The following is a 27,141-nucleotide window of genomic DNA, read 5'->3' as shown; positions in this document are numbered from 1 at the left end:
AATCTGCCTCACAAGGACACGTAGGAACAAATGGTTTACAGCTCTCCTTCCCAACCAGAGAGTAGCTTAAATCACCCTGGTCAAGGAGAGAGAACAGAGACCCAGTTAGTGCCATTAGTGCCAGCCAAACCCAAGAACGGATGACATCAGGGGAATAAATAACAGAACAACAAAACAATTAGAACCAGATGAACCCAAGATAGAGGTGAAGCTGACAGGAGAGTGATCCCAAACCCCTCTAACATGCTCATTTTGATACAGCAGCTTATTAGAGGACACACCTGGAAGGCTGATGAATATTCTGTTGAGATCCTCCCAAGACCTCCCCTAAAATTCCCACCTTTAAAAAACAGATAAAACCCCTCAAAACAAAGGATCCAGTGCATGTTCTCCCTTGAGCATGCCCCGGCCTCCCTTTCTTCAGGTGTGAACTTTTACTTTCTCCTAAGCTCCTAGGGCCCTCCTCTTGCCTAACTTCTCAGTGAGCCGAAAGCAGCCCCACCTTGGCTCACTTCTGTCACTGTGACTTCCTTTCCTGAGTGTAGGCAGCCCAGCCTAGGGTCACTTCTGTCACTGTGACTTCCTTTCCTGAGTGTAGGCAGCCCAGCCTAGGGTCACTTCTGTCACTGTGACTTCCTTTCCTGAGTGTAGGCAGTCCAGCCTAGGCTTACTTCTGTTACTGTGACTTCCTTCCCTGAGTCTACCTCTATCCTAAGGCCTACCTTTGTTTCACTATCCCAAACTTTAATAAACATACTCTCAAATCACCTGGACTCGTGTCTAGAATTCTTTTCTTCGAGAAGTCAAGAACTCACATATCTCAGACCGTTCCAGGGCAGACCTGCCTCAGCCCAGCCCCTTCCTGGTGACAAGCTGACCATGGGGAGTACATCTCAGCAGATGAATTTCTTCTTGGGTCCACATGACTGATCGTATCATAAAAGAATACAGAACAAAATCACATCTGATAAGGGTCTACTATCCAGAATATATAAATAACCCTACCACTCAACAATAAAAAGACAACCCAATCTAAAAACTTTCCCAAAGAAGATACGCAAATGGCCGGTAAACACAAGGAAATATCTCATGAGTCACTAGGGAAATGCCAATCAAAACCACAATGAGATGCCCCTTCACATCCACTAGGATGGCTATAATCAGACCGAAAAGGATAGTGCTGGTGAGGATTAAGAGAAATTAGAAACCTCATAGCTGCTGGTAGATGCTACTGCTTTGGGGAAGTTTGGCAGATCCTCAAAAAGTTAAACATGAAGATATCATATGATCCAGCAATTCCTAGTTCCACAGCCAAGAGAACTGAAAACGTATCTACACAAAAATTTGTACAAGAATGTTCATAGCAGTATTATCCAGAATAACCAAAAGGTGAAAACCCAGATGTCCATCAATTAATGAATGCACAAACAAAATGTGTATCAATAATGGATTATTCAGCCTTTAAATAGATGACATATTGATTCATGCTCCAACAGACAGGTCTTAAAAACAGTATGCTAATTGAAAGGAGCCAGACACCAAAGACCACCTATTGTATGATTTCATTCATATGAAAAGCCCAAAACAGGCAAATCCAGAGAGACAGAGTATAGATTAGTGATTGCCATGAGCTAGACAGGAGGCGAGGGAATGGGGAGTGATTACTCATGGGTATAAAGTTTCTTTATAGGTGATAAAATGCTCAAAAATGGTGGTAATGCCTGCACAAATTTGTAATTATGCTAAAAAGTACTGAATTGTACAGTTTAAAAGGGTGAATGGTATATGAATTATAGCTCAAGTTTAAAAATCTATTGCTCATCTTTTCTTTAATACCTTACCCTCCTTTCTCATCTTTACCATATCTCATCGCTGTTACATTTTCAAAACATAGATCAAAAGCAAACTTTTTCAATGAAACTTTTTAAAAGCAATTAAATCTATCTTAGCCTATTATCCTTCTACCCATGTATGTTGCCTTTGCCTCATATTGCAATTAAACCTAAGTCTCTCTCTAGAGTAAGGTTGTGTCTTACACTACCTTGTATGCTCCTTAGTACTTACAAAAAACAAATGTACACTGAATTTTACTTGATATTTACTATTCTTCCCTTCAATTTTTAGCACAATCATTCATCAAATTTAAACATCTGCTTTGTGCTGAAGATGCACAAAGAACAAATAGGGTTCTTATCCTTAGCAGAATTTATAATCTAACATTTACAATTTTTTTGGATCCTAATTTTTGTTTAGAATCCCCACTAGATTACAAACTTCCTTTGTATTTTCCCTATTTATTGTAATGCTCAACATACTCAGTAAGTAATTGCTCGGTACTGAGGATAAACCAATGGGTTTTGAAATCACCCTGCTCTACCACCAATACTCAAGTTCCTGACTAACTTCTCCAGAGTAGCATCGATTCTGCCATGGAGATGCTTTAAGCCTCATTAATTGAGTACCTCTTATGTGTTAAGCTTCACTGTCTTGAATTATAATTAAATTGCAACTAATTTTAAAGTCTTTCATAAATATATATATATTTAAAATCAGGGGCCAATAAAGGTATTTAGGGAGTTTTAGTAGACATAAATGTAGGCTATGTATTTTATGCATATAACACCTACTCCCATTTTTAAAAGTTGCTACAGGCAATACTAATCTATTTTCTATGTGTACAGGTGTTTATGAGTACATAATACCAATTTATATAAAATAAGATGTAAATTAGTCTAGGTTAAAAGAGCTAAATTTTTTAAAAGTAATACAGTTTTGAAATACCACCAATTCTAACTGTCCAATGGACCTAGTAGAACGTTAGCAGGCAGGATTTTTAGCAACCTTTTTAAAAATTCAATATTATTACACAAAATTAGAGATTGTTGTGATTTTTATTCAATTTGGTATCCTGATTAGAATAAGAGCAGTGAGAAAAGTATGCTTTACAAACATTCCATTTATACTACATTATGATTATGGCTTTACATTGATTGTATATAGAGAAAAAATAACATTGGAATTAAGGCAATAACCACATGTGCAAACCAAGCACAGCCCTGACACAGTCTTTAATAAAAAGCTCTTTTGGTTACATTGATGGCTGATATTGCTGCATGCAGGTCAGTCACTGCTTTAAAGGGTAAGCTTCGAATAACTTCATTCATTTAAAAAAAAATCCCTCCTACTGGCCCACGATGGCTAGAAGAAGCCTTCGGTAATCTCCGCTTGTGTCACTTGCAATCATTGTGCCCAGGGTCTTCTGATACATCTGACAGAATATCTGTTTTATTTGTACAAGGTCAATCTGCATGCAAAAGATGATATTTTTAATGTTAGGAAAAAATCTATCAAAAGAAAACTGGTATTTCTTAGAATTATTCTTTGATAGTGAAAAGATCCTAATTATAATCAAAGCAGAGGGAAAACACCACCAAAAGACTGATGTTTTACAGCTAGCACTCATACTAGTGCTAGTATCACCCAATAAAGGTCTGATTCAGATTCACTGTTCTGTGAAAACACTAGATAAGAATGGTACAAGTCTAATCTATTATTCCAATAGTATTAGTCATTTAAAAACCATTTGATAAGATGGCTATTATGAAAAACACAGAAAATAACAGGTGTGGGTTGGCAAGGATATGAATCGGAATCCTTGTGGACTGCTGGTAGGACTGTAAAATGGTGCAGCCACTGTGGAAAATGGTATAGTGATTCTTTAAAACAATAAAATAAAATTGCCATATGATACAGCAATTCCACTTCTGGGTTTATACACAAAAGTGAAAAGCAGGGACTCAGACTAATATCTGTAAACCCGTGCTCAAAGCAGCACTGTTCACAACAGCCAAAGGTGGAAGCAACCCAAGGGTCCACTGATAGATGAATGGATAAAAAAAAAAAGGTGGGATATACATACAATAAAATATTACTCAGTCTTAAAAAGGAAATTCTGACACAAGATACAACATGGGATGAACCTTGAAGATGTTATCCTAAGTGAAAAAACCAGTCACAACAAGACAAATACTGTATGCTTCCACTTACATGCGGTACCTAGAGTCATCAAATACACAGGGCCAGAAAGTAGAGTGGCAGTTGCAAGGGGTTGGGGAGAGAGAATGGTGAATTATTGCTTAATGAGTGGGCATTTTCAGGTGAAAAAGTTTTGGTGTTGATGGCTGCACAACATGAATGTGCTTAATGCCACAGAACTGAATTCAAAAATGGTCAAAATGATAAGTTTTATGTTATATATAGTTTATTGCAATTAAAAAAAAACAAAAAACTTGCATGGAAAATTGAAGTCTAAGAACAAATACACAAAAAGCTTTTTTAAAACACCCTATTCTGGTTGTCTTTTTAAAAATAATTTACCTTTTTTAGTATAATTTAGTTGTATATGTGTGTTTTCTTTCAATAAAAAAAAATCCAATAAATATTTAAAAATCAAAGGAAGGAAAACATTTGAAGCTCTATTTAGGTAAAGAGACAAAGATAAACTTTTTAAAATTGTTCTATGTTTAACAAGGTATGCTAAATTTCAGGAATTTTTCATATCCAATAAGATTAATCTATTATGTAGGTCTTTCATACAGTTTTTTACATAAGCAAAATAAAAACTAAAAAACATCTTGCAACTTGTCTTCCGCTAGTCCTCTCCTCTCCGCAGGCCTTCTCAGGGAGCACCGCCGGCTGTTCCGCTAAAGCAAGGCCCTCAGGGCGTGGGGAGCGGACAGAGCTTCACACGAACCCCCGCAGCCACAAGGCAGCTGCTGCGGCCCCTCACTCCTGAGGGACTGACAACCAACTGAGGAACTTTTAAGAAATCAAAATTCAAAATGAAGTCAGACAAAAAGAGAAAGCCTCACCTCACTGCGCGTAACCACGATCCTGACCAGGGTGGAGTCATCTGTGCCGGCGCCTTTCATAGAATAGTAGAGCCTCTCAGCAAAGAAGGCGGGGCGGCTCAGGGCGCACTGCACTGCAATGAGAGCGGCGTCAGAAACCTGTCCCCCTCCAGGTTCATCTGCACCTCTAGCCGGCCTTCCAGCATTTCCCATGAAATCACCTCAGACACCTGAAGTGGGTTAGAAATGTTCTCCCCCTTTGATTTTTCTCAGCATCCACCTTTCTTTCTAGATGCACTAAACAGGCTGCTTTCAATTCTAAAAGATTCCCTCTGGCCCCCCAAATTTTTATATATATATATACATATATATGTGTATATATATATGAATATATATATATTTTTTTAAATTTTTATTGACTGATTTTTAGAGAGAGGGGAAAGGAAAGGTGGGGCGGAGAAGAAAGATCAATTTGTTATTCCACTTATTGATGCCTTCATTGACTGATTCTTGTATATGCCCTAACCGGGGACTGAACTCACAACTTTGACTTATCAGGGTGATGCTCTAACCAACTGAGCTACTTGGCCACGGCTATCATATATTCTTGCATAGTCCTTAAGAAGGGCATATAGAATAAACATCAAACCATTCCGGCCCAGCCGGAGTGGCTCAGCGGTTGAGCACCAAACTACGATCCAGAAGATTACGGTTCAATTCCTGGTCAGGGCACATGCCCAGGTTGCTGGCTCAATCCCCAGTGAGGGGCATGCAGGAGGCAGCTAATCAATAACTCTCATCATTGGTGTTTCTCTCTCCCTCTCGCTTCCTCTCTCTGAAATCAATAAAGATATATTTAAAACAAAATAATAATTCCGAAACAACCCTAACTGATCATGCCACCAACCACTCATAGGGAAATGCATTATGCTAAGATTGGTTCAGCCTCTGCTTCAGCAGATTCTAGGGAGACTATATTAATCATCATCACTTAATAGGAACAACTGAACAACTATTCAAAGCCTCACTCATTTATAAACAAAACAAAGCAAAACAAAAATGTCTTACAGATGGCCTTCAAACCGCTCTCAACATTTCCAGAAAACTCACGACCAACACTGCTTAACAAATCTCGATTAGCCACCTGCAAACAAAGAGTATAGAGGTTAAAATATTTTCACACCTTAAAACAGAAGCCAGATCTTCAAAAGAAAAACTCACCCTGGAATAAGCCTCCATGGTAGCTTTCAGCTGAGGAAAGCTTCTTGTGGCAAGAATCATGTTAAAGCAAGATTCATCTGTCCCCAGCCTCCCCTCACCAGCTTGATAGAGACGCTGAGCATCTTCCTGAGCCAACTGGTGGTTAACATTCTGGTTCTCATCACGGTTTCCCTGCAAAAAAGGAAGGCAGGAATTGGAAAGAAGTGATACAAGTTCTATTAAAAATTTTCTTTCCAATCTGGTCACTTATGGACAATTTATTAAAGATTAATGCATAGCCCCTCAGTTGGCTGGAGCATCATCCTGTTCACCAAAAAGTGGAGGGTTCCATTCCCGGTCAGGGCACACAGCCCAGGTTAGGGTACGATCCCAGTCAGAGCATGTGTGGGAGGCAGCCGATTGATGTTTCTCTCTCACATCAATGTTTCTCTCAAATCAATTTTTTAAAATTTCTTTTAACAAAAAGATTAATGCATAAAGTCTGTCACACATAGCTTTCATTTCCAAAGGAATACACTAGTGTAACTAGTACTTTATTGCACTGCCAACTTTGAATTTTAGAATATATGATCATGATTTAATGAGGTTATGTTAAAATGAGAGGTTTTCAGGGCTTTGAGCACTAAATTAAACCAGAAAAGGTTTCCATAAAAGATTATATACACATATATATGATTTACACACACACACACACAAAATGTCTCTACTGTAGATATAAACTACCACTTAAATGAAGAAATTATTATTCTCCTTAGCTCAGATTTAAGATCAACATGCATTATACTCAATTCCACTTTGCATTCATTAATGCAGCCTAAAGGTATGGAGTACTTGCTTTGTGCCAGGCTATGTTAGAGTTCTCCAGAGAAACATAACCAACAGGATGTGCTACATGACAGGAACAAGGTCTCTGCCCTCCAGGAATTTAAGTCAAGGGAGGGAACATATAATACGGAGGCTTCATGAACTTCCTTTCCTTTATCCAAATGAAATCTTAATACATAAGTATTTATTATGAATGTATAAATAAAAATGATGCATGAGCTTTTTAGAAGAAGGTATAAATAACTCAGGTTCTGCTAGACTGTGCCGATCTGTACCCCAAACTCTCCCCTGGGACAGGAGGGAAGAAAGGAGAGAGGAAGCTCTGAGCCTGAGTAGAGTAAAGCTTAGATGGGCAGTTGGTTTCTCTCAAAAACGGAACCACAAACCCAAACAAAGGAAAGGCTGTCCTCCAGAGTCTCGGTGTCTTTCTGAAGAACAAAATGGAGAGGTGTTCCCTAAAGGCGAGAAACCGTCTTGTGAAGAACCCTGGGCACAAGGAATATGTAGAAGCACATTCTAAGCGGATGGCTGAATCCAGCACAGGAAGAGATGTTCAGGAAAAACTTCCCACACTATCGCCTTTAGATTCAAACACGTACGCACGGGCCCATTTTCCTAGGAAGCCATTCCTCTGCTCACTCCCTCGCACAGATCCCGTTACTTTATAAAATGCTGGGCCTTGAACCCTGTAGAAAGACACTCCACACCTCATATATAATCATTTTTTAGTGTTAAATCTGTTCCTGTTTGTTTTCTTCTTCTTTTTAAATGCTAACCTACTCCCCAGCTCACACTGTTTATTCTGTTGTAAGCAAATTCAACTTCCTCCCACTCATTCGCATTCTTTTCTCACTTCCACATCCACTGGCTCTTGCTTGTTACTTTTTCTGCAACTACTTCCCTTGCTCTGAAGAGCCTCTCCTCTACGTCTAGATCCCTCAAGACTGTCCAACACTGTGCACTAACAGGATAGCCAGTAACTGCTGATATTGAGTCAGTGTGCTAGTCTTTTGCATCATCTCTTTCAAATAAACTCTTATCATCTCATTCTAAGGGTGTTTATAATATCACTCCAAATACCCTATTTGAGGAATTTTCTGTCACCTCTCCAGCACATCTTGGGAATCAGAATACGGAAGGTGCCAATTGCGATAGTTCTGTGAATCCTGAACACTTTTCTGCATTTCTGGCTCTCCTCACACTGTTCAGACCCATACAGCAGTTCCATGGCACTCCTGCGTATCTGTAGTTGATGGTACAACTTAACTGGTAGTAAAATGCTAAGTTTAAGAGTACCGATTCATCTCATGCTGAGACATAGTTTCAAGTTGATTTCTGATTCCATACAACCTTAAAGAGCTTAATTTCTGATTCCTTTCAAAAGCCACATCTACAGAAATAAATATCAATAGTGACTACAAAGAAATTTGTACACTGGGTTCTGTGTTGTCCCTCTTAAAGGTGGCAAGATTCCAAGGGGGCTAAATATTAAAAGAAATAAAGAATCCTCATTGGCAACAGGCAGCAAAGAATGTTCCCTCCACCCTCACACAAACATTCATGCTATACTCACCTGGCACATGGAAACAAGTAAACGTTCAAAATGCCCTGATGTATCTGACCTAATGTCCTTTTCAAGGTCTCGTCCAAATTCTGACTGATAACATCTGACAATTTCTTGGATTTCCTGATTAGTTCTTGTGCATAAAATTTCAATCAATACACGTTCCTGAGTTCCTGCTCCCTATGTGAAATAACAAAAGGGAGAATTATACAAGAGAAAAACAAAATCTCTGAAAGTTATTAAATCTTACTGTTCCATCAAATATTTTTGGTCTCCAGACCTGGAAAGCTCTATATATTCAGAGATATGAAAGAATATATGATTTAGCTGTCACTGTAAATTCAGAACTGCCACAATTTGTGGGATTTTTCGAAATAGAATAAAATATTCAAAATAAATGGCATACAGTACCTTCATTGCATTCCGTAAACTCCAGGCATCATAATATGTAGTTGGCATGAACAGGGCAAGGATCAGTTCTTCCATGTTTCCACTTAACTCTGATTTGAGGTCCTTGATTAAATCCTGTTTAATTACAAGTACAAACTAAGTATATGTGCTCTCCAAATTTTGTTGCTTAAATTTTTAAAGAAAAATACAGAAAATGGAATTGAATTGCTTTATGAAAACCTAAGTTTAAAATCTGAATATTATATACTAAGAAATAAGTCAATATATACATTCAAAATTATTACACTCAAGTAGATGTATTTTATTCATTCTATCAATAAAAACTTAAATAAATTCTTACTGAAGTTCCATCACTATATCAGGTACCAAAACAAGAGACACATGAAACAAAGAACAATTCAGATGAACCAAATGATAAACAGATATTTATTAGTATAAGAAACTGTTCTTGTTCTGTGAGGGAGTAGAAATCCTCATCATGGTGTTCTTATTTGCACTTGATCTTAGCCAAAAGGCCAAGAAGCGATGGTGTTCTTATTTGGAACATAAGGTGAACGTCTAAAAGGAGATAACATAAGGCAGCCTGTACTCCAGCCCCAGATGTGTAAGCAGCACAGAAATACAGAAAAAGATGAAACAGAAAAAGTTAAAGGCTACAGGATGCAGAGAAAGCTTTTAGTCCAGATCTTAAAGAGTGTGTATAAATTAGCAGGCAAAGAGAAGAAGAAAAGTATTTCAGGCAAGAAGGAAAAACAAACATGGGACAGAAAAGTGGTTCCTAGCCTAGGCTATGCATTAAAATAATCTGTGGAATTTTTCTTAAAAACAAAAACCATAAAACATTGATGTTAAGGAGGACTATTCAGAGATTCTGCATGTGGGTGTGTTTTTTTCAATTTTTATAGGAGTCTATTTGAGCCAAAGTAACAACATGTCAGGGAGCAAGATCTCAGATGCTCCTCTGTGTGTTTTTAAGTTCTAGAGGAGATTATGATAATCAGCTGAGACTGAGAATTACTAGTATAGGGGCAAGAATGAGCAAAGCTAGTTCAATGGAACAATAAGACAACCAATTTTGTCAGAGGGCAATGTTTTCACAGATTAGTAAGTCAAAGTTGTAACTATATGCTTGGATTATTATTACCTCGAACACCAAGTTGAAGAATGTGAATTTGATTCTGCATGCTAGAGGAGCCACTGGAAACATGTACGCAAGAAAACAGCACTAACGTGGCAACAACAGGCAGGGTGGGCTATGATGACAAAGAGGCTATAGATGAGAACATTTAGGCTACTAGAATATCTAGGTAAGAAGTAATGAAGGCTTGGACTTCAGTGGTGGCAATGGAAGTGGATGAAAAAGTGGAAGGGATTAAGAAGTGCAAATGAAGCCCATCCGGGTGTGGCTCAGTGGTTGAGTGTCAACCCATGAACCAAGAGGTCACCGGTTCAGTTCCTGGTCAGGGCACATGCCCGGGTTGCAGGCTCGATCCCCAGTGGGGGGCGTGCAGGAGGCAGCCGATCAATGACTCTCTCATCATTGATATTTCTCTCTCTCTCCCTCTCCCTTCCTCTCTCTGAAATCAATAAAGACCTATTAAAAAAAAAATTCCTTTCTAAAACAATAAATAAATAAAAACATATTAAAAGAAAAAAAGAAGTACAAATTAAGAAGTTACAAAACAGTCCTGGGGATATAAAGTATAGCATAGGGAATATAGTTAATAATATTGTAATAACTATGTAGGGTGTCAGACGGGTACTAGATTTATCAGGGTGATCACTTCATAAGTTGTATAAATGTCTAATCACTGTGTACATCTGCAACTAATAAAATATTGTATGTCAACTATAATTGAAAAATACAAAAATTATTTTAAAACATTAAGTAGAAGACACATTTTTAAAAAGCCCTTTTACAGATGAGGTCAATAAGACATAGTCAATAACCAGTTGCTAGAACAAAGCAGTGCCTGGCATATAGTAGACACTGAATAAATATTCACTGACTGACCAGCTGATAAAGAACCGGAATCAGAGAAGACCACGGTAGCCTAGAAGAAGAGTATTTTTAGTGATTAATAGGAATTTAAGAGAAAAGATGGCTGGGGATAAGGAAAATAGGCCATGAATTTAATTCTAAAGTGATATATGAGAAAATTCAGAATGGCATAGCACAGACTATGAACTAAAATTCATAATATGAAATACACTTTATGAGAAGTGAGTCTGATGTTAAGCCCTAAGGAAATACAGAATTTGTGTTGTTTAATCAGCCTTAAGACTAAAGATGTGGGTATGGGCTGGGCAGAGAATGGCAGATAGAACAGGCAAGGTTGGACCAACCACCGGAGCTCCCCTCCCATTGTGAGAAAAGTAAACTGGATCCACAGGATGTTAGGACATTTTTAGGATTCCAAGGTAGACAGCAAATGAATGCTTTCCCTTTATAGCTGACAAACGATGGCACTTTTTAGCCACAGAATCTTGCTAGGTTTAGTCACAGATCATCCATTCAACAAATATTTATTAAGTGGGTATTTGTTATTGTTCCTGTACTTGGTGCTATAAATACAAAGATGAATATGAATGGCATGGTTTGCCTGAGGTTTTACAAAGTGCTATGGGACCACAGTGGGAGAAGCAGCTAAATTCTGCCCAGAGCAGAGAGAAACTGCACAGAGCACAGAGTAGCTAATTTAAGCCAAATCCCGGAGAAGTTGTTTGCAGTGCAAAAAAAGAGAAAAAGGCGTCCTAGGCCAAGAGAACACCACGCACCAAGCACAGAAGTATCAAATGTCACGGTGTGTGCAGAGAATGGCAAGAAGTCTCACACAATCATAAATAAAGGATATGTTTAAGGGAGGGAAAGAAGTGGAAGATGAAGTCAAGGACCAAGAATAAGCAGGGGGGCCCAGCCGGTGTGGCTCAGCGGTTAAGCATCAACCTAGGATCCAGGAGATCGCGGTTCGATTCCTAGTTGGGGCACATGCCTGGGTTGTGGGCTCGATCCCCAGGGGGGGCATGCAGGAGGCTGCCGATCAATGACTCTCTCTCATCATTGATGTTTCTCTCGCCCTTACTCTCTCTGAAATCAGTAAAAATATATTAAAAAAAAAAAAAGAATAAGCAGGGGCTATATAAGTCCTTGAATCCCACTCCAAGGAGAAGACTGAGAACCAAGCTATTGATCATGATTGTGGTCATAATCTACTTTCTACTGAACATCTACCACACACCAGACACAGTATAAGGTATGTTGACAAGATCAAGGACTACTCTAGAATTAGAAAGGCTTTTAAGAGAAAAAAATAACAAATACACCACCCCTGGGGTCTCTGGATGCAAGCTCTACAGGTTACTTCATGCTCACTCAATAAAAAAATTTAAAAAAAGCATACCTTTCCGTACATGGTCTTAAAAGCTGCTTTAATTTTTTGCCTTTGGTCGTTGGAACGGTTGGCCACAACGTCCACAATTGCCTGTTCGTCTGTCCCTGAAAGAATCATACATGTTTCAGTAAGGATAAAGTCTGCGCTGGATCCTCCTTGAGACATCTCTTAGATGCTTACAAGGTACCTGGTGCCAGATTAAATTGAGGTATGTGCACACAGGCTGATACATAAATTTAGTTTATGATATCAAGCCTATTTTTACTTTAATCACTTAAACTTGTTATAAATAAGACAAAAATCTGTTTTCCTTACCAAAACCCTTCATTGCTTTACGAAGAATTTCTGCATCTTTTATAGCATCAAAGTTGGCAGCCGGTCGAATTGTTCCTTGAGTTCCCTGAGTCATCGCAGCAGGCTGAGAACAAGAGGCATAAAACCCAAGTCAGATACTGTGGCAATGATTTCACAATACATACATATACCCAATCATCATGCTGTGCACCTAAAACGAATACAGTATTGTATGTCAATTATATCTCAATAAAAATGGGGGAAAAAGAATATGAAAAAAATGTTCGCCATCTTCAGTAAAAAAATACAAATTAAAAATAAAAATCCAAGGAGCATTTGAAATCTTGCTCCCTGACACATGTCCTCAGTTTGGCTCAAATAAACTCATAAAAAATTCAAAAAATCAAAATCAAAATCCAAGTCAGGACTTTCTGCTGACAACAACAAGACTTCCCTGGTCAAAACTGTGCAGCAAAGAGGCCAGTGTTTGTGTTTTAGGACAAGGATATGAGCGACTGTTATCAGGGCTCATTCCGAAACAGGCAGGAAAGACATCTCTCCCTCCTGCCAAAAGACAGACACTAAACTTTCAGGAGACTAGTGAAGCTGCTGAAATTAATCACCATCCTCCTGGGCCTTGAATCCCACTTGGTATTCCTTGGAATTCCTTGGGATGCGGGATATGTTCAGAGGCAAGGAGGGGAGTGAAGGATGATGCCAGGGATCGAGAATGAGGAGGGGCTATGCAGTAAGTCCCTGCATCCTGCTGTAAGGAGAAGACTGAGAAACGTCGAATTGCACCTGAGTTCCTTCTTGATAGAACAGGAGAAAACGAGATGACTCCTGGATAGTGTGAGGTAAGTGGCAGGGTTTGATTTAAAGGCAAGAGTATAATAAAGGCTTTAGTAAAGTGGAACATGAGTAGCCTAATGAGGTTTTAAATAAGCAATATCATTTTGTTAGTATCTCTTCATTTCCTCTATGAGCCCTGATTATTAGACACGAAATAAAACACTGTGTATTAAGAAAAGCAAAAAAGGCAGCTGCTTTCTCTAGCCTGCCCTCTCTCTCTCTGAGAGTGTACTTTCTTTTTTTATTTTTATTTTTTCAGTTTAGTGCTAAGGCTAGAGGTTTATTATCCACGAGTGTACTTTTGTTTTTTGCTTTAATAAACCTTGCCACTGTTACTTAAACTTCTCCTAAAATAAATAAATAAATAAATAGGCACAAAATGAAAGTGATGATTAGAGATTCCAGGAGGTAAAATATTCTTCATAGATTTTACAAGGAAATAAACCAGAAAGCAAAATGGAGACTATATTTTTTAAATAGAAATCTATGAGGAAATTTTTAAAAATTACCACATAACAATAACACAGTAATAATTGTTTCAGGCAAGAATCATCAAAGGATGTTCAAATCAGTGGGTAAAAGTTTGATCAAAATCAATTATCAGCAGGAACAGAGTAAGTCAACAATAAGAGCCTCCTGATGGGATGCAGAGCGGACACATCATCATTTCTGTGCTTATTCCTGCCCAAGTGGCATAACCTGAATTTAATCATGAGGAAATATCAGACAAACCCAAATTAAGGAATGTGCTACAAAATAACTCTTTGAAAGTGTCAAGGTCATGAACAACAGGACTAAATAAAGATTGTTTCATATTAAAGGAAATTTAAGGGACATGACAACAAAGGCAATATCTCACCCTGGATTTGATTCTGAACCAGAGAAGGGCACTACAGGGGCAACTGGTGAAACATGAGTAAGGTCTACAGGGTGGATAACAGAATTATATCAGTGTAATTTACTGATTTTGACCCCTGTACTGTGTTTATGTACAAAATTAACATTTGAAGAATCTGAGTAAAGGGTATACAGGAATTCTGTGTGTACATTTTTTGCAATTCTTTTGTAAGTCTGAAATTACTTCAAAATTAAAAGTAAAAAAAATTTTAAAATGCAAAGCTTTGAAACAATTCAATAGTTTTCTTTGAATCCTCACCCAAAGATATTTTCCATTGCTTTCCAGAGAGAATGGAAGGGAGAGAGAAACAGAAACATTGATGTGAGAGAGACATTGATTGGTTTCCTCCTGCACTTGCCCTAACCGGGGCCAGGAATCAAACCTGCAGCTGAGATATGTGCCCTTGACAGGAATCGAACCCAAGACCCTTCAGTCTGTGGGCTGACACTCTAACCACTGAGCCAAACTGGCCAGGGCTCAACAGTTTTCTTAAAATATTCAAACCAAAGCTTAAGAGGGATGGAATGAAGCAAGATGATATTCTACCATAATTTTTTAAATTCAATTTTAATAATATATTTTATTTAACCAAATATCTCTAAAATATCATTTAACCATGCAGTCAACATCATTTCAATTATAAAATGATTCAACTGCTTTTTAGGAAACTGGAGCTGTATTCAGGCTTACACCCACTGAATACAGCAATGTGCCAGTACCTGTGGGGGCAAAGTAAATTAGGAGAAGTGGATCAGACCACCATTCACCAAACATTTTTACGGTCAATAATTCTTCCCACTCATTTACACTCTTACATCAACATTCTACCAATACACTTTACCAAACAATCGTTCACTAGTTTCTAAGCCAGGAATGTAAGTAGAAAACTAACAAAAACTGTTTGTACAGTGGTTTTAAGGAAAAACTAAAATTGTCCTACTTGTAGGAAATATCCAAATATAATTTTTTTCAACATATTGCCTTTACATGAGTGTTAATGTATCAAGAAACGACAAAAGTTTCCTTTGATGTAATCATTGTCACTAAAATCGTAAGTAGGGGAGAAGCCTTTTTATAATATATTGGACTAGACAGTAAAAGAAATTGACCCTCATCAATTACTGTTTGATGATTCTCGTTTTCTGTCAGCCCATTCTTTTTTTAAGAACAAAAAACTATTCTATTTTGAATCTCTAAGAAAACTGGTTTTGTTTATTCTTTGTTGACAGTCCAATTTGAAGTGAATCTTCATCAGAAATACTATCATCCTTCAGGCATTATATTAAGTTCAAAGAAATCAGGGTCCATGCTGTTGAGATCAAAACTCTAGGGAAGGGAGATTTCTCAGCACATTAAGTCCACACTATCTGCCACCAAAAGTTCCAACCTTCGATACCCATTTGATTCTAATATTCCTGCTGAAAAACTGCCATAAAATTAGAATTGGGTCAATCAAAAGAGGTTACCTAGCCCAACTGCCCAACCAAGACAGAAAATTTCTTTACATCTTCACACACACACCCCCTACAACCTCTACCGCAGGATTTTCAGTGACAGGGAACTCACCCCTCACAAGGTAACCTATTCCACTTCCATCTAGAAGCTCTTCTGAACATACCACTCTGTTAACTTCCATCTACTAGTTTTAGCTCTATCTTAAGGTGGTAATTGTTACACAAAATAAGTTGTGTGTTTCACTTTTAGTGTTTTGTTTTAAAAATCTTTTCTATTCAGTCATAAAATGTCTCTAAAATTATATGCATACGTCAACTAAAATTTAAAAATTGTCATAATGAATGATTAAAATAGTTACAGATTCATAATATGACTAACAACTTCAACAATAGAAGGATTGAAAACAATTTACTACATGCTTTGGAGGAATATCATTTGCTGTATCAGCAAAGCAGCATTGTGTAACCGGGAGACCACTAGTCTCAGAGTCAGACAGCTAGGACCTGGTCTCAGCTTTGTCTTTCAGTAACTGTGTGGCCCTGGACAAGTTTCTTAATCTCTCTGCAGCTCAAATTCCTCAAATCAGGAAAGTAGGCCAGAAAATGGCTAAGGTATTTTTCTTCTAGCACTGCAATCCCTCTCCCAGCCTTTAAAAAAACTTGAAAATCCTAGATCTTTATGAACAGACAGTGTAACAATAAATAAAATTGCCCTGGCCGGGTGGCTTAGTTGGTTGGAGCATCTTCCCATACACCAAAAGGTCGTGGGTTCAATTTCCAGCCAGGGCACATACCTAGGTTGCAGGTTTGATCCCTGGCTGGGGCACGTAGGAGAGGCAACCTATCGATGTTTCTCTCTTACACTGATGTTTCTCTTTCTCTCTCTCTTTCTCCCTTCCTCTCTCTCTCTCAAATCAATAAACATATAAATAAATAAGAAAATCAAGATAAAGGTAAGCATACAAGTACATTGCTTATGTTCCTAGTAACTTGCATAAGATATAAAGAATTAACAAGGCAATTAAAGAATAAAAGTTAATATTAAAACAAGGAGCTATACAGAGATGCGGCAAAATTTGACATATAGGAGACCTTCTGGGGCTATTGAGAAATCAATTCAACAGACAATTAATTGGCTACCATGTTTAAAGCCCTGCCAAGCACTACAGGGACATAAAGGTATACTACCAGATACAGTTGAGCTCTCAGGAAGTGGTGAGAGACAAATACACAAGAAATCAGAAACAAATGAAGGCATATGTAGGGAACCTAGTAATTAATGAACAGCAGAAAACCTTACTCACTTCACTGCTATAATCCAAAGAAACAGGAGAGAAAACAGGATAGGAAGGAAAGGATTCTGTATTGATCTGAAAGGAGAGTGGAGAGTTACAAAGGTAAAAATGGAAGACAAAACCCCACTTCATAAAACACTGCCAGAAATACCAATCACCCCCGTCGCCCAAGTCCATATTTATAACTGACAGTGAAGGAAGGGAAAAAAGAACCAAACCCATGCAAAGAGCCCAAGTGAATGTCTATGAAAAAGTTGTAAGTATCAGCACCTGTGAGTTGGCTGGAGTGTTTGTCTTATCAAAGTCATCCGGATACTACTTAAAGCAGATAAACCAGAGAGCATGGAGTCTATCAAAAGCAAAGTTTAAAGTCTTAAGTGATGTTACAGACAAGTGGTTTTCAACCTTTTTCATTTCGTGTAACACACAAACTAATTACTAAAATTCTGGGGCACACCAAAAAATATACTATATTTTTTGCTGATCTGACAAAAAATAAATAGGTATAATTTTGATTCATCACACCAGACGGCTATTGTGTTTTTATTTGACAATCCAAGAGAAAAGAGGTCATTGTCTCTGACTAAATAGTCAGGTACTGCATGTTCTCAAAATTCTTGTGGTACATGGTTGAAAATCGCTGTTATAGACCATTTCATCTGCTTCATGGAAACCTCTACTGTGGCAAAGGAGCAGTGCTCTTCTTTGGCACTATCCAATTACCCCGACTAAATTTATAAGATAGGAGCAAAAATACCTGACTAGAGTAAGGAGCTTGTCCTCCAGGATACTGAGAAGGCATCTGTCCTCCAGGAAAGCCACCTACATACATACAGCAAACAAGTCTTTTATGATCTAATTTTTCAAAACAGCATTGGTTATTATGAATATGGAAATATATAAGAACATTCACATTATGTTAATCATTAGGTTAATTTTTTGGTATAACTTACTAAACCTAAAACAAACTTTGGTCATAAGAACTTTAAAAAAATATTCCATGTCCTATATAATATCCTAACAAATAATACTTTTTTAAAAACACTTAAACCAGATTAAATTCTGATTCCACCTGGAAAAGATGTAAGGACATAGCTCTGGGGGTATTTCATTTGTGGTACAGGAGTGAGTAGAGAGGCTCCTGAAGGTTTTTTGCTTTTTGGCTTTGGGGCATTATTTTTTGTAACTGAAAAAGTGGGTCCTTATTTCGATCTTACTAGTTATATTTTTCATCAAATTAATACACATCATGAAACCATGTATTTAAAATTATTTACAGAGGTACTTAGCATAAACATCTGCTGACATCTCTCCCAAACAGAAACTACGTTTTTTCAACGGCACTTGAAAAATTGAAAATACCATGCTACTGTTTCTCTGGACAGTGGTACATACCGGGTAGTGGGACCTGTGTTGGGCCACCTCCGTAAGACTGCGAGGGTGGCTGTGGATAGCCTCCAAAGCCAGCTCCACCTGCTGGGGCTCCAAACCCGTGGCCTGGAGGAACCAGAGAAAAGAATAAACTCTAGTGACAGTTCTCATGATCAAACAGAAAACTTTAGAAAAATATCTACTATTTACAGTGGGGGGAGAAATGTGCTATTAATGCTTTTGGTCCCTTTTGGTCTAAATTCAACTTCTCACTAACTCCTTCCCCATTAAAAAATATATTTAAATTTTTTACTTCATTCATTTGCTTTACTAACTTACAGTATAAAAATGCTAAGTTTTTTGTTTTGTTTTGTTTTTTACCTTTGGACAAAGATATCCTAAAGGTCACAATCACGCTAATTGAAATGCCTTAATCTGCCCTGGCCGGTGTGGCTCAGTTGGAGCATCATCCCAAAAGGTTGCCTGTTTGATTCCCAGTCAGGGCACATACCTAGGTTGCAGGTTCAATCCCCTGTCCCCAGGCGGGGCAGGAGGCAACCGATCGATGGTTCTCTCTCTCTCTCTCTCAAATCAGTAAAAATATCTCCTCTGGTGGTGAGGATTAGGGAAAAAACACCAAAAAGAAACACCTTTATCACTTCTTAAGATTACAAATAACCAAAATGCTCTATATGGGTCTTTTATTACTATGCGATTTCTTCCAATTCCTTTCCCAACACAATTTTTGAGCTTGTCCCCAGTTTTTAGGGCCCCCGAGAATGTTTACCCTTCTGTGTTGCCAGCTGTGCCCTTGCTGTCTAAGGCAGAAAGCAGGCTACGAGCTACTCTGACCTCACACAACACAAGCAGGAATGAAGAGGGCAGGGCGAGGGCTGTGGGCTGAGTCGCTGGCCCATAACTCACCTCCGGGGTAGGACGGAGCTCCCCCTGGCTGCGGGGCGCCGGGATAGCCCCCGGGGACTGGATAGCCTCCGGGGGCAGGGTAGCCTCCAGCTCCTGGGTAGCCACTACTTGGCGCTGCTGGGTAGGCACCGCCTCCCATTGGAGGAAAGCCGCTAGGATAAGGATACTGACCCGGAGGGGGGAAAGATGACTCCTGACCCCCAGGCTGAAAAACCAGAAAATATTTTCAAATGAATGTGATCATAAAGAAATAGGACCCATTTAAAAAAAAAAAAGAGCAAACAGAAATGACTGTGTGAAGGCCTAGCTTTTTCTTGTCCATATTAAAAGCCCCATTAGAAGTCTTGGTATCTTACACTAATTTTTCAGGACGCTTGTCTGTCAGAACTCAGTTGAAAATTTACTTCTACCGTTGCCAGGGGTCTGTTTCTCTATTTGGGAGTAAGAACCAGGGTCCTTCCAAACGTTCAGGAACAACTAACAAAACTCATTAGTTCTTTCAATTTCCTAGCACCTAGAAATATGAGAAAGATCCACCCCTCTACCCTAAGGAAACTGATAGTTCTGTAACACACTTGGACCTGTTACACAATAGAGAGAAAAAAAGGTGACCTGAGTCACACATGGGGTGTGAAATTTTGCACATGGTTCAGACCAGACAATGTCCAAGTGCAGCAGAGATTGTCACGTGTTCACTAAACTTCCTCCCCTCTCCACAAAGTCAGGCTGTATTTCCCAGGCCCCCTTGCAGTTAAGTAGGACCATATGACCAAATACTGGTGGGTGAATGCGGACAGAGCAATATACACCACTTCCAGTCTGGCCCCCACTCCTCTTGCCCGTCCTCTACTCTGCCTTCCTCTCTCTCCCTTCATCCGCCAGCAGAGGGTCCAGTGGAGGATCTCAAGGTGCTAGATGCAGAGCCAATACCGGGAAGGAGCTTGGGAACCTGAAAGACTACCTGGAACAAAACCTTCTCCCCACCCCCAAGCCCCACCCCCACCGACTTCCAGGAGCTGAAGGGAGGAAGAAATGAGTTTTTACTGTGTTAAGTCATTGGGATGTTTGGGTTGTGTATTTCAGCAATTAGCCTACACTGACTAAAGTAGTCACCAGGGTCCAGTTTCCTACATAGGCACCTGGAAGCATATTCGTAATCCTCATCTTTCCTATGATAAATCCAGATATAGATTCACTTTACATAAGGATGCACACTGTCATTAATCTGTAGGGCCCTCTTTCTATTCTCTCAGTCAGAAAGAAGCCCTACATGCTTAGGAGTATAAAATTGAAATACATGATTCTCACTTATGCTTCAGCTGTAAGTTTAGTCCTTATAGTACAGACATCAACGAGGCAGAACTTGACAGCACATTTATAAAATGTACTCCAAACACTAAAAGTCGCAACAAATCGAGGGCGCTCAAATCCACTGCAATTTGTTATCTCTGAGTCAAGCCCTTCTTAATTATTTTAAACCTTTTGGCACAAAGGTTAAAAACCAGTGACTCATGGGATGAATTTAGCTTACAAGTTTTATTGACTCCAAAAACATTTAACATTTAAAATAATTTCTTGGTGGAGAGCCACGTGAGAGAGGCAGCTGCACCAGAGGAATGGAGCTGAAAGGAAAAAAATTAAGTTCCCAATTTTACATATTGGGACAACTGGAACAAAATCCAGATTTCCTGCTTTACTTGAAGAAACGGGAGTATCTTGCCCGGCCAGGCGTGGCTCAGCGGTTGAGTGTCGACCTAGGATCCAGGCGATCGGGGTTCGATTCCTGGTCGGGGCACATGCCCAGGTTGCGGGCTTGACCAATCACTCTCTCATCATTGATGTTTCTATCTCTCTCTCCTTCTCCTTTCCTCTCTCTGAGATCAATAAAGATATTAAAAAAAAAAAAAAAAAAAGAAAGAAAGAAATGGTAGTATTTAGCATCATTGGGTCTGCCTCCCTGCATGGTCCTATCAGACTAAAGCTGAGTAGCGGCTGGCTTCCACAGGTGATGCAAGCACTCTCTAGTTACCTCCAACACCTACCTTCACTCTTCTACTGGGCACTTGAGTTTATGACCCCTTCTCTAGCCTATGTGTAAGATCTGTCATGGGCTAGTCCTACACAACATCTGCTCCAAGAATTTAAGCTATTTTAGTATAAGTGGCAATACTTACAGGATATCCAGGGAAAGGTGGGTAGCCTGTGGGAGGATAGCCTGGATATGACATTCTGTAACAATAAAAAATGTCCTTTGTAATTTCTTATAAGGATGAAGGCCTCTGAAGATATATATTGTCATAGGGTCTTATACAAAATATACCTTCTTTCAAAAGAATCTGGCTCGCATTCAAATGTGGATATTAGGGATAAAAGCAAAGCTGATACACGTGTTTTCATTTTATCATTGGTACCAATAGAGTCAGTATAGCAGAACAAATGTTCCAACTTCCTTCTCCTATACAATACAATTTTTGTCATAACTGAATATTACCGGTACTATTATTTATGGAATATTTTCCTTTAAGTCAATTCATTTTTCACTTAAATCTATTTTTAAAGTTGCTTTATATTACTTCCATAAATGGAAACCATGAAATAGTTTTCTTGCCACAAAGAGAAGGTAATATTAAGATGAATATATAAATATTAAAATACTTTCCACATGTCACAGAAATCCTCTTATGTAGGATATAACCACATTATGGGAAACAATGAAACAATGCTATCATGGCTAAGAGTTAACATTCTATAGTCATACACACCTGGACTAAACCCTGCCTTTATTTTTATAAACTTCTGATTTTGGAAAATTTCACTTATTAAAAAGTAAAAATAATATATAAGAAAGCCCACACAATCATCACCCAGCTGCAATAATTACCAATTCATGGCCAAATTTTTTCAATATTCTCTCTTACTCCCAACCAGTTTATTGGACTGTTTTGAAGTAAACCCCAGACATTCTATCCTTTTAATCTATACATACTTCATACATCTCTAAAAACATACCTTATTAACAGGGCTGTTTTAAAAATCGAACCATAATATCATCAATGTGTCAGTGTTAAAATTTCCAATTGTCTGGACTTCCAGGCAAGGTGGCAGTGTAGGTAAACACAGTACTCACCTTCTCCCACAACCACATGACAATTACAACTAAACTACAAAACCACCATCATTCAGAACCGCCTGAAATCTAGCTGAATGGAAGTCCTACAACTAAGGATTTAAAGAAGCCACATCAAAACTGGTTGGCAGGAGGGGTGGAGACGCAGACCAGGCCAGTCGCACACCCAGGTGTCGGATAAAAATGTGGAGGGATTTCTTGGCTGCAGAGGTCACTCCTGAGCAAGGTATCCCAGCCCCACACCAGGCCCTCCAGCCCAGGGTTCCAGTGCCAGGCAGAGAAATCCACATAACTTCTGGCTGTAAAAACCAGTGGGGATTGAGGCTGAGAGAGAGGAAGGGCTGCGGGAATGCAGGCAGTTCCTCTTAAAGGGCCCGCACACGGACTCACTAGGACTCACTCCCTCTGAGCTCCAAGGCTGGGGAAGCAGCTTCAAAGGCACCATACAGGGAGGAACTGGATTGTTCAGCTTCAGGTTAAGAGCTGAGTGGGAGGAGGCAGCTTTCTCCCAGACAGAAGTGCTGGCAGAGGCCATTGTTCCTTTTCTGAGATCCCCCTCAACCCCAGGAAAGTAAAACAATGCCCTGTGCAAGGCTAGAAGTGGGGTATAATTGTAAGATGGACTATCATCAAGCAGAATGAGAACAGGCCGATTATACAACTCAACACCAGGAAGATAAACAATCCAATTAAAAAATGGGCAAAGGGCCTGAATAGACACTTCTCCAAAGAGGACATACAGATGCCAATAGTCACATGAACCTGTATGGTTTTGCAAACCAATGTCACCCCAATAAATTCAATTTAAAAAATGGTCATGGGGATGTAAAGTACAGCATAGGAAATATAGTCAACAATATTGTAGTAACTGTATGGTATCAGCTGGGTAATAACCAAGGGATCAGTTTGTAAGTTATATAAATGTCTAATCTCTATTTGTACACCTGAACTGAATACAATGTATGTCAACTGTAATTGAAAAAAAAGAAAACAGGTCTTCCATTTTTCTGGACACCCTGATGCACAGTGGATGCTTAATAAGTTACTTGTTTAAAAAAATTAATAAATAGAAGCCAGTTAGGTGGCTTTCACGTGGAATTAAATACTCATTATTCCCCACCAGGTCACTCTTATTATCCCATATCTGTCAACAGTACCACTACTTAAATTACCTATTACTCCAGGATAGTAGGTAACCCAATACTATTTTTCTCTTCTTCCTTTGAAATGCCTCTCCCATTCTTCCAGTCCTTTCTATTCTCGTGGCCATAGCCTTACACCAGGTTTTCATCGCCTGGTGCCTATTTTACTAAAATTACTTATTCATTTATGTCCTTGCTTATACTCTCACGCTTCCAATTTTCCTGGGCACCATTACTAGGTGAACTTGCCTAAAATGCTGCTCTTTCAGCATATTACTTTCCAGGTCAAAACTCAATGACTACTGCTGGAGTATCAAATGAAAAGTCATCGGCCTGACAGTCAGGTCTCTTTACTACTGATTCCAATTTATCTATTCAATTTATCTCTTACCAACACCTAACTCCCAGTGTGAAATCTCTACCGCGTGAACCACTCTCAACATGTCTTGCGTAAGCCACTGTTGCCTTTAACTGATCTGGCCCTCAAGCCTGAGCTCACTCACCTCTCCTCCCTCAACCAGCTCAAATCTTCTCTCCCTTCTTTGAACAATGCACTAGGTAAAATAGTACTTCTTAAACGTAAATATTCGCAGTATGTGAATCATCTGAGGAGTCTGATTTAGTAGTTCTGAGATGGAGCCTGAGAGTCTGCATTTCTAACTAAGCTTCCAGATGATGCTAATGATGCTGGTCTGAGAGTCATATTTTGGTACCAGAATATTTTGGCATTTCTGTATCTACCATCTAATTTCCTAATTTTTTCAATGTGTTTTGACTCTTCTCCCCAATATGCCTGTAAAGGATTTGTATTATTTTTATATCAAGACCCCAAACAAATCCAAATCAAAATTTATGAAAACCCACGATCCCAGGACAGTAACACACACTGTCCTAGGTGCTGATAGAAAGACGGGGGAGTAAGTATCCTGTCTTTTGAGTACACAATATAGGAAAATGAGATAATAAATTTAAGTTATTATAGTGTCCCTTATGACATAAGCACAGGATAGAAGCTAAAAACTTGCTAAACTGAGAATGAATGGACATATATTGAATCAAAGTTATGCTCATAAGAAAGATAATAAGATATTAAGAAAATTGATCCAGTTAGTTCTAAAACAGTTATTTGGTATCCAAAGGCCTGGATGTAAAAACAGGAACAAACTACAACGTTTTGGGCTCCCTTCTCCTCTAAGCCTGGTCGGTATAAGGAGTAAAGGGACAACATCTGAAAACAGTCAGATGGGCCAACAGCAGAAGACATCACGGTCGAAAGAAAAGGGGGAAAATCAGAAATAATTTATGACAAGAATAATTATTTTAAAGGCAACAAGTCGTTACCGTACCAAAGACTACATAAGCAATTAAATTTCTAAATCTCAGGAATTGTTCCAGTGACAAAGCATATTTCTACATTTATTAAATCTTACCTTTAAGGGCCTAGAGGAATTACGTCAATAAAGTTTGAAACCAGAATGAAAATAAAGACTATCTTCACATGAGAAAACTTAATGCAATTTTAAGAAAGTGAATTTGGGTTCATTTTTAAAAAAATGTAATTATATAAAGGACTAGAATGCAGCAATTCCATTTCCAGAAATGTATCTTCTAGAAATACTTGCACAAATGCAACACATGTATGTGCACGACTATTGATTACAGCACTACTGGTAACAGAAAAGGGTTAAAACAATCTAAAAGTCCACCAATGAGGGACAGGTTAAATAGATTATGGATAGCGGTACAATGGAGTGTTACGCAGTTACTAAAAATGAGCAGCTACTTTTTTTACATATCTATGAAATCATCTCTAAGTCATGGGGGGAGGAGTGGAAAACTACATAGGTCATTTGCAACCAGATGTGGAAAAAACACATTTACTTCCTTCAATATGTAGAGAATACCCCTGAAAGTCCTCTCAAGGAAGCAGAAAAACAGGGGCTGCCTCGGGGCAGGGAAGCTGGGGGACAATGAGATGGACACTAACTTTCCCGCGCGCCTTTCACTCTTTTGGAATTGGGCCCAGTATCATCTATTCAAAAGGTAGATTTCAAAAGCTTTTAGTAAAAAGCTTAAACAAACCCCAGGGTAACTCAAAGAATTACTCAACGTTGCCCAGGGCCTAAGGCGGCCACAGCGGGGAACCCGGGCTTTTCTTTTTAAACATCCTTCCCCAGCAACTACTTTTTAAAAGCCTAGAAAATCATTCCTGGTTCTCCAAACCATCCCCACCCAGTGAGTCAGCTGTGAAAGGGGTGGGTCCCCGTGGGAGTCTCAGAGGTGGCAGGAGGCCCAGGAACAAGAGGCAGCTGTTTATGAACTGAACAGAGAAGGGTTTAAAAACAACCCAAACGTCCATCGGTGTCTACTGAAGGAAGTTTCCTAAGTTTACGAAAGAAATAGGAAAGGGAAGGGTGGGTGATGACGCCCAACCGCAGACGCCCCGCCGCAGCCCGCCGGCCCGGCGGCTCGCTACGCTCATTACCTGACGAGGGCAGATCGCTTTACCAGATCGGCTCCCGCTCAGCTGGCAAAAGCAGGCGCTGCCTTCCGCGGCTGGCGGTGCGGTGCCCACCCGCCATCTCCCGCGGTGCGGGGCGCGCTCGACGGGACCAGCCGGTAACCGCACGTGTGTGCGGCTGCGGCGCGGGACCGAATCGGGAACGCTGACCCCACAACTACGAACCTCGGGCCAGGGGGCAATTTCAGGCTTTCGCACTGTGTTTGCTAAACAAGTGCGGTACGGATTTCCCAAGTTTCCCTAAATCTGCTGTGTCACCGGGAAGTCTCGTCACCAGCCAGGCTCGGCTTCTCCGCGCGCTGCCCGCCGGCCGCCCCGCTCAGCCTTCCCCGCCCGAGGGCGCTTCTGCGGGGCGGCCCCGCCTCGGCCCCTCCACCTGCGGGCCACCTGCCCACGCGCCCGGCGTCCCGCTCCCTCCGCTCCGCGCCCAGCGAGCGGCGCTCCCCGTTCCCGCCGGGCCCCCGCCTCGCCTCTCCCAGCCCAGGGCGCCCCGCCGGGCAGCGGGGGGTCGGGGGCGCGCCCCTCGAGTCGCCCGCCCCCCGGGAGGCCCGCGGGCCCCTGCACCGCCCCCTGGCGCGGGGCCACCCGCGGGGCCGCCGTCTCCCCGACGGGGGCGACGAGGGGCGGCCAGGGCAGGGGGCGCCGTTCCTCACCTGACACCGGGGAGCAGCGTCACAGCCCAACCCAGTCGGAGGCAAAATGGAGCCGGGGGCGGGCCCGGGGAGGGCGGGGCGCGGGGGGCGGCCGCGCGAGCCCGTTAGCGCCGCGCGGCGGCTGGGAACGCCCCTGGGGCGGGAGGGGCGGCGCCCGGCGGGGGGACCCCGGCTCCCGCCGTCCCGCGTTCCCGCCCCGCTGCTCCACCTGCGGGAAGAGCCGTTCCCCTCGGTGGGCGAACCGGTTCCGCCGCATTTCCCCAGCCCCGGGCCGCGCCCCGGCCGGGCGGGGAGCCCTAGCAGGTCGCCGGGGAGGCGGCCGCGGCTTGAGGGGTCCGTGCGCCCCC

At 40.5% G+C, this 27,141-nt stretch overlaps 1 protein-coding gene across 3 annotated transcripts; it reads right to left on the bottom strand.

Annotated features, from left to right (window-relative positions):
* Nucleotides 1-2,872: 2,872 nt before the first annotated feature.
* Nucleotides 2,873-26,843, bottom strand: ANXA7 (annexin A7). 3 transcript variants are annotated; one of them, XM_087824344.1, is made up of 14 exons: nucleotides 26,795-26,843; nucleotides 21,526-21,580; nucleotides 19,352-19,556; nucleotides 18,452-18,553; nucleotides 17,814-17,878; nucleotides 17,066-17,131; nucleotides 12,579-12,681; nucleotides 12,273-12,367; nucleotides 8,872-8,985; nucleotides 8,470-8,640; nucleotides 6,072-6,242; nucleotides 5,919-5,994; nucleotides 4,872-4,984; nucleotides 2,873-3,304 (listed from the first exon to the last, which is right to left on the bottom strand). In XM_087824344.1, exons 2-14 carry the CDS (start codon nucleotides 21,577-21,579, stop codon nucleotides 3,182-3,184), a joined length of 1,458 nt encoding a protein of 485 aa, XP_087680470.1. In that variant the 5' UTR covers nucleotide 21,580; nucleotides 26,795-26,843; the 3' UTR covers nucleotides 2,873-3,181. The 3 variants fall into 3 exon arrangements, with proteins under 3 accessions (XP_087680470.1, XP_087680469.1, XP_016079592.2); XM_087824343.1 differs by lacking the exon at nucleotides 17,066-17,131; XM_016224106.2 differs by lacking the exons at nucleotides 17,066-17,131; nucleotides 26,795-26,843 and adding an exon at nucleotides 26,106-26,232.
* Between the last annotated feature and the right edge of the window lie 298 nt (nucleotides 26,844-27,141).

The sequence above is a fragment of the Miniopterus natalensis genome, chromosome 14 (assembly GCF_054644295.1).
Source record: "Miniopterus natalensis isolate mMinNat1 chromosome 14, mMinNat1.hap1, whole genome shotgun sequence".
Lineage (NCBI taxonomy): Eukaryota > Metazoa > Chordata > Mammalia > Chiroptera > Miniopteridae > Miniopterus > Miniopterus natalensis.
This window is presented reverse-complemented; position numbering and strand designations above follow the sequence as displayed.

Coding starts and splice junctions, on each gene's coding strand:
- ANXA7 (XM_087824344.1), bottom strand. CDS start 21,579: ATGTCATATCCAGGCTATCCTCCCACAGGCTACCCACCTTTCCCTGGA. Junction 17,132..17,813: donor AAGCTCCTTACTCTAGTCAG/GTATTTTTGCTC, acceptor CTCTCCTTTCAG/ATCAATACAGAATCCTTTCC. Junction 8,986..12,272: donor TTAAGACCATGTACGGAAAG/GTATGCTTTTTT, acceptor GTAATTAAACAG/GATTTAATCAAGGACCTCAA.